Source organism: Penaeus chinensis, chromosome 31, assembly GCF_019202785.1.
Source record: "Penaeus chinensis breed Huanghai No. 1 chromosome 31, ASM1920278v2, whole genome shotgun sequence".
Classification (NCBI taxonomy): Eukaryota; Metazoa; Arthropoda; class Malacostraca; order Decapoda; family Penaeidae; genus Penaeus; species Penaeus chinensis.
This window is the reverse complement of record NC_061849.1, coordinates 8,894,855-8,902,354: the sequence shown is the minus strand read 5'-3', so window position 1 is coordinate 8,902,354 and position 7,500 is coordinate 8,894,855. Positions and strand designations below refer to the sequence as shown.

Here is a 7,500-nt window from a genome sequence, read left to right as displayed (position 1 = left end):
ATACATATATATATGCTTATATATACATTTATATGTATATATAAGTATATGTATATGTGTACATGTACAGATGTTAAATACATATATAGAAGTGTGTTATATAGACATTTATGTATATATGTATGTATAAATACATATGTATATGTTTATATATACATATATATGTATATATACATATATACATACATCTATATATATGTATACATATATATACACATATAGATATATTTATATATATACATATATCATACATATGTATAGGTACATATATGTATATATATGTATGATATGTATATGCATATATGTATATATACATGACTAGTTGTTATATACATATACATACATATGTATGTGATTTATACATATATATGTATGTATATACATGTGTATATATAAATATGTATATTTATATATGCATGTATAATTATATATGTACATATACATATACATGTGTATATACATACATACATATATGTATATGTTTCATGGATTTTCACTGATATTGTAGTAATGGACATACATACATACATACATATATGTTTGTATGTATGTATGTATGTATGTATGTATGTATGTATGTATATATGTATATATGTATATATGTATATGTATATGTATATATGTATATGTGTATGTGTGTATGTGTGTATATATGTATGTATGTATGTATGTATGTATGTATGTATGTATGTATGTATGTATATACATATATGTATATATATATATGAAATTATCAAAAAAAGTCATGTCTAAATTCCACTAAATCCCCATCAAATATCTACAATTCTCAATACTTTTGTTCTAAACATTTAACATAGGATAATGATCTTTTCAATTTTTTTTTTTTTTTTTTTATTGACCTGCTATTTAAAATGACATTACACAAGATATTCTGTCTTGAATTCAACAACTCTTATTATAAAATACTTTATATTTTAAAATCTTATTTAAGCTTATTTATCCACCAATTTATATTATATATCTATATTATGTATATTATATATATATATATATATATATATATGTATATATATATATGTATATATATATATATATATATATATATATATATATATGTATATATATATATATATATATATATATATATATATATATGTATATATATATATATATATATATATATATATATATATATATATATATATATGTATATATATATATATATATGTATATATATATGTATATATATATATATATATATATATATATATATATATATATACAATGTATGAAAGTATGTATATATGTATATGTATATATGTATGCATATATGTATGTATGCATGTATTTATTTATGTATGCATAAATATATATACATACGTACATACATACATACATATAGACACACACACACACACACACACACACACACACACACACACACACACACACACACACACACACACACACACACACACACACACACACACACACAGTTATAAAGATATATATATATATATATATATATATATATATAAATAAATATATATAGAGATAGAGCAATGTGTATATAGAGATAGACATACATACATTATATATATATATATATATATATATATATATATATATACACATATATATACATATACACACACACACACACACACACATATAATTAACCCATTGCCGCTGGGGAAAAATGAATCAAAATGGGGAAAATGCTGTGCTCATTTTTTTATATATTTTTGTGAAATGTCTCTGCACATAGATGGCTCTGCTAGTGCTTTGCCACAAAGGGAGTCAATTGGTAGATCTTAAGACCTTACCTGATTTCACCTTTGCTTGAATTAGCAGAAAAAAATTACTTTTTACTATTGCTGTAAATATCAATGGTGTTATTTCTATTATAAACATTATAATTACTATAAAGTTATAAACATTTGTAACAGCAAAATAAGATAACGTAAAATATTTTCGGAAATCAATGAAAAGGGTGAACGGCGAGACAGGCAGTACTCGTAATTGGCTCATTGGTGAATTAGTACAAGTGTAGCCATCTATGTGTAAAAACAATCAAACAAGTACCTCACAGTAGGCATGGCATGTATGTACATGCAATGCCCATAGGCAATGGGTTAATATAGATATGGATATATGAATAAATATAGATACACATATAGATACATAGAGATATAGATCTACCTACATATCTATCTATCTATATATATCCATCTATCTATCTATCTATCTATCTATCTATCTATCTATCTATCTATCTATCTATCTATCTATATGTATGTATAATTACTTTGATTTAGCAACCATGTTTATTTCTGAGAGTTCAGGCTGAAAACATGCAGAAGAGGTAACCCTGTATAATTTTTTTACTATACTTCATCAAAACTGACTGACTAGTTCATATAAAGCTTCATGATGATATTGTCTAAACCACACAAAGGAAGACATCAGAATGTGAAAATGTGTACTATCCAAAGCTGCACCACAGAGAGCATTTGCAGCTACAAAAGTTATAGAAAAGATATATATATCTCGTTTCTTCAGCTTACCACATGGTACCTTTATATCTCAAAACAAAATAACAAAAAACTATTTTTTTTACATTTTTCAAAACCTTAATCTTTTTTAATTCAAAAATCAGTCTAGCATGACAATACTTAATATTTTCAATCAAATTTTTTCTCTTCATTAGCTTCTTCACCACCATTATCATCTTGCCATCAGATTAAACTAAGGCTTGACAAGTCGCCCAACAAAGTGAACCAGGCCTGAACGGTGATCACGAATGTAGATTATGAATGGATGGTCAGCAATAAATGGAGGAATTGGTCGAATCAACATTCTTGTGGCGGCCACAACAGCTGAAGAACATGAGAGGATATATCTGATTATACATACTAAATTAAAGTCAGTTAACCCAATGACACCAGATGGCACCTTTACATGTTATGACAAGGGTGAGACCAAAGGCAAGATTGAAATTATCCATGGCGAGACAATGAGGGCTACTTCCTATCCTGCGTACTATACACATGTCGCGTTTTACACTTCGAACAGTACTAGTTCTAAATGGAAAGCCTTCCAAAGTCAGCCTAACCCCTCATCCTATTCGACTCTTATTGGAGAGCAATAGCAACTTCCTTAGAATCAAAGACGAGAGGGGGAAAAAGCACTGTCCCTCCTTCTCATATTTTTTTGCCTGTATATCTACAAGTACACTCTAATTATTTCTGGCGCCAATGGGTTAAGTGAACTAGAAAAAATATAGAAATATATAAGAAAAAAACAATTAGAAAAGGTGTGGATGCAAGAAGGAAGATGAGAAGAAAATTGCAGGAAGAAAGATAGATATATATGGAGGCAGGAGGAGAGACAGAACATTAGGAAAAAGGAAAAGAAGGAAATCAGTACAGTACAATGAGGATAATCTACTCTTTTCCAAAACAACGAAAATGATTATACTTACAGCTTATTAAAAAATTATCTATTCACATGTATAATTATGAGTATATATATATATATATATATATATATATATATATATATATATTACATATATATAAATAATATATATTCATTATCATTATACTATATATATAATATAATATAACATAATATATATATATATATATATATATATATATATATATATATATATATATATATATATATATATATATATGTATTACATATATAACATTTATACTTATATATACATATATATGTATATACATATATATACACATACATATATACAATATATAACCACATACATATATACATATACATACATATCTATATAAATATACATATATACATATACATAAATATACATATATACACATACATATAAATACATATACACATATATACCCATACATATATATACATATAAGTACATATATACACATACATATATGTACTTATATATATATATATATATATATATATATATATATATATATATATATATAATATACCCATACACATATATACTTATATATATATACATATATATACCCATACATATATTCATATATACATACATGCATATATACATATCCATATATATATATATATATATATATATATATATATATATATATATATATTTGTGTGTATGTATATATGTATATGTATGTATACATATATATGTGTATAGATATCAACAACCTACAAATAGATAAGTCAATTAAGAAGTTGATGAAAAGAAATTAAAAATGAGGCACATAGTGGCAGGCCATCAACGTCAATTTGTGAGGAAAACATTGATGCTGTTTGTGACATGATTGAAAAGGACATACAAATAACCACTGAGTCAGTTGCAGACACATTCAACATCTCTGTGGGTTCTACACACACAATGTTGGAGGTGAGTTTTGGGCTAAGCAAGCTTACTGCTCAATGGGTCCCTAAGCTGTTGTGCCCAGGTCAGCAGCAAATAAGCGTAGATCTTTCAATGGGAATTTTGAACAAGTAGGATGAGGAATCTGAAGAATTTTTGCAGAGAATTGTGACACGGGATGAAACATGGCTCTACAAGTACTATACCCAGGACAAAATGCAATCAAAGCAGTGGCTGCCCAGGGGTGGAAGTGGACTAATCAAAGCACGCACATTACCCGTGTGTGTGCTCGAGCACATGCACGAATTTGCTAAAGTTGGGTAGTCTATTGTAGATATGACGGTGGGCTGAGAACCCCCAACAATGATTACTTAACAAACTACTCCCCTGAGGAAGGATCACTGGTCAGCATAAAGTATTAAGTATAAAGACCTAGTCAACTACATGATGTCAGTATGTCAATAGGTCATCAAATACCACAAATATATCAATATATATACATGTATATAAACACACACAAACACACACACACACACACACACACACACACACACACACACACACACACACACACACACACAAAACAGCCAGTCCAGGCAGCAAAATCATCATACCACAAACTCTAAAGGTTAGCAGTTGCATGCATGCTGCCACAGATAATAAAAATATATGAGAGCAAAATCAACAGCTAAATCCTACAAAATAATGTAAGTACACCACTGTTTTCTGGTAGTTCATATTTAGTGCTTCTTTTACAGCAAATATAATTACATATTGAATTTTCTTTGCATCTAGATTACTTTACAAGGTAACTTTAATAGAGGTAAGTGTATCATACGATCACTTAAAATTCATATTTAAAGTTACTACTCATTTCAGAGGTAGGGGTAGTTACCTTCTTTGGAAACACTCATCTTCCCCTGTCTTCTACAGTCATGACCTACTCCACCTAAACTCCCGCAGCTCATAACTCCATCATATTGTGAGATTCCTTATCCTAATCCATCAGATTGCTACTAGTTCTTGTAATAGAGTCATGGCACTCTGCAAGGACTGACAGCATGGAAGCTAGTAAAAGTGGTGCTATGGTTAAAGAAGATACTGAGGTACATGTATAGAGTCATACTAGCTGGTGACAAATCTATTCTTTCTCAAACCTGCTCATCTAGATAACTTAACCTGCCATGCACACTGTGAGTTTATCAAATGTCTTTATCCATAGAAGGCCCCACAAGTCCTTTGTCACTAATGAGTTAATTACTAGTACTACCTAGTTCCTCTGTTCATCCTTTTCCTTCTTTTTTGGAAATATTTTCTTTTAGCTAGTATTGTATAGCAATGTTAGCAATGTTAGTAATTGTGCTAATTATAATGTATATAATAATACTAACAACGTTGATGCTGATAACATTTGCAAAAAAAACATAAATAAATAATGATGATCAAATGAGGTACAACGTCAACTAACAGACTGCTTGTGGAGCCATCTATGTGTTAAGGCCTTTCACAAAGCATTACTAGAGTGAACATGATGTTTTCCCAGCAGCACTGGCTCCCTTGTGTCATCTAAGTGGCAAGATTTTCATGTAACATCAGGCCTCTTCTGCATCTTTTAACCTTTCCTTATAGTGCTGTTAGTTAGTACTTGTGGAGCGATCTACATGTAGAGACATTTCACAAAGCATCACTAGACTGAATATTACATTTTCCTAGCAGCACTAGGTAAAAATGCTCCCTCGAGTCATCTGACTAGGTGGCAAGATTTTCAGATAACACCAGACATCCCTGCACCTTTTAAACCCATGCTTATCTTTATGCCAAAACTTTACTGGCTTTTACCATCTTCCCAAAATCTATTCTCTCTATCCAAGAACAAGCCATCGGAAATTCGGGTAGTTTTCAAAGTTTGTTATCTCTATTATATTTTCACTAAATCTAATGATGTTACATATATATATATATATATATATATATATATATATATATAAATTAAAATTCATCTAGTGTACTCTGTAAACATACAGACCTCTCTATAAGTTACAGTATGTTACCAGTCTCAGTGGAAAGTATTTTTCATGTGTAAATGTACATAGAACTTACATTTTTTTAAGAAAAATCTTTCATCATAAATCATAGTGATTTTCATTTCAGGTGCAGCTGGCGCTAATTACCTGCACACGTAGTTTAACTGCTGGTGCTTATACCTTTGGTTGTTTGGTAGTTTCCTCATTTGTGTACGTATACCATAGGCTAGCTAACTCCAAAAGACCCCCCCCCCCCCCCACTCAGGGACAGTCCCCTTAATGTGGATGGTGCAGCTCTACTGATTTTCTACAATTCCTAACCCTCTTTACTTGCACTTACTGCTAGTGTAAGAAGCATAATTAGAAGGTATGATGAGTATTACCGAACTGTTATAAAGAAGGGCCTGGAAGGAAGGGTACCAGAAAATCAGTGGTGTACCTACATCACAGTTGTGAAAAAGCATATAAAGAAGAGTGTATTGGAGAAGAAAAAAAGATGAGCTGTTATAATTTCTTTAAAACTTATAAGATTATATATACAATCCTATATTTACATTAATTGTGACTGAAATACAATACTAGATGCTGCAAGTTTTAAGAAAAAATCTATTTCTTGACATCTGCTGGAGACACATTTACTAATCCTGTATATTTTTTAAAAGTAAGAATTCCAAATCTTTACATTTTAAGTTTTTTTTTCTCTTTCATTATCTTTATCTGTCTCTGTCTGACTTTGCCTGTTCAGCTGGGCATGATATAGTATGATCTGAATAGATGCTTAACATTAAAAGCATGCATTTCATTTACAACATATTAAAATTTCTTTAGCCATATTGCAGTTGGATACGAGTATTCTATACTGCATAAGGAAGATAAAACTAAATTTAGTTACTAGAATGACTGATGTCTAGGCACTGAAGATAAGAAGGAAATGAACTTAAGTTAAAAAACTAGAATTATCTTATGACAAACCTGTTGCTGCTGCTGCCTCACTGCCCTTTTCATTAACTTCAAGGAAGGCTTTGTGAATCACATTGGAAACATAAAGATCTCGGTTGCCAGAAATGCCTGAGAGGTCGCACCTGCCGTCATCAAACAGATCCTTCATGCCCAACTAGAAGTAAACAATTACATTTAGACATATAAAGTAAA

General features: G+C 29.7%; 1 protein-coding gene across 1 annotated transcript in view; it reads right to left on the bottom strand.

The window, feature by feature from the left end:
• LOC125041698 (leukocyte elastase inhibitor-like) overlaps positions 1 to 7,500 on the bottom strand; it is a 28,158-nt gene that overhangs the window by 4,665 nt on the left and 15,993 nt on the right. The window contains 1 exon segment of the mRNA XM_047636896.1: positions 7,321 to 7,462. Coding sequence (XP_047492852.1) covers positions 7,321 to 7,462 — 142 coding nt within the window.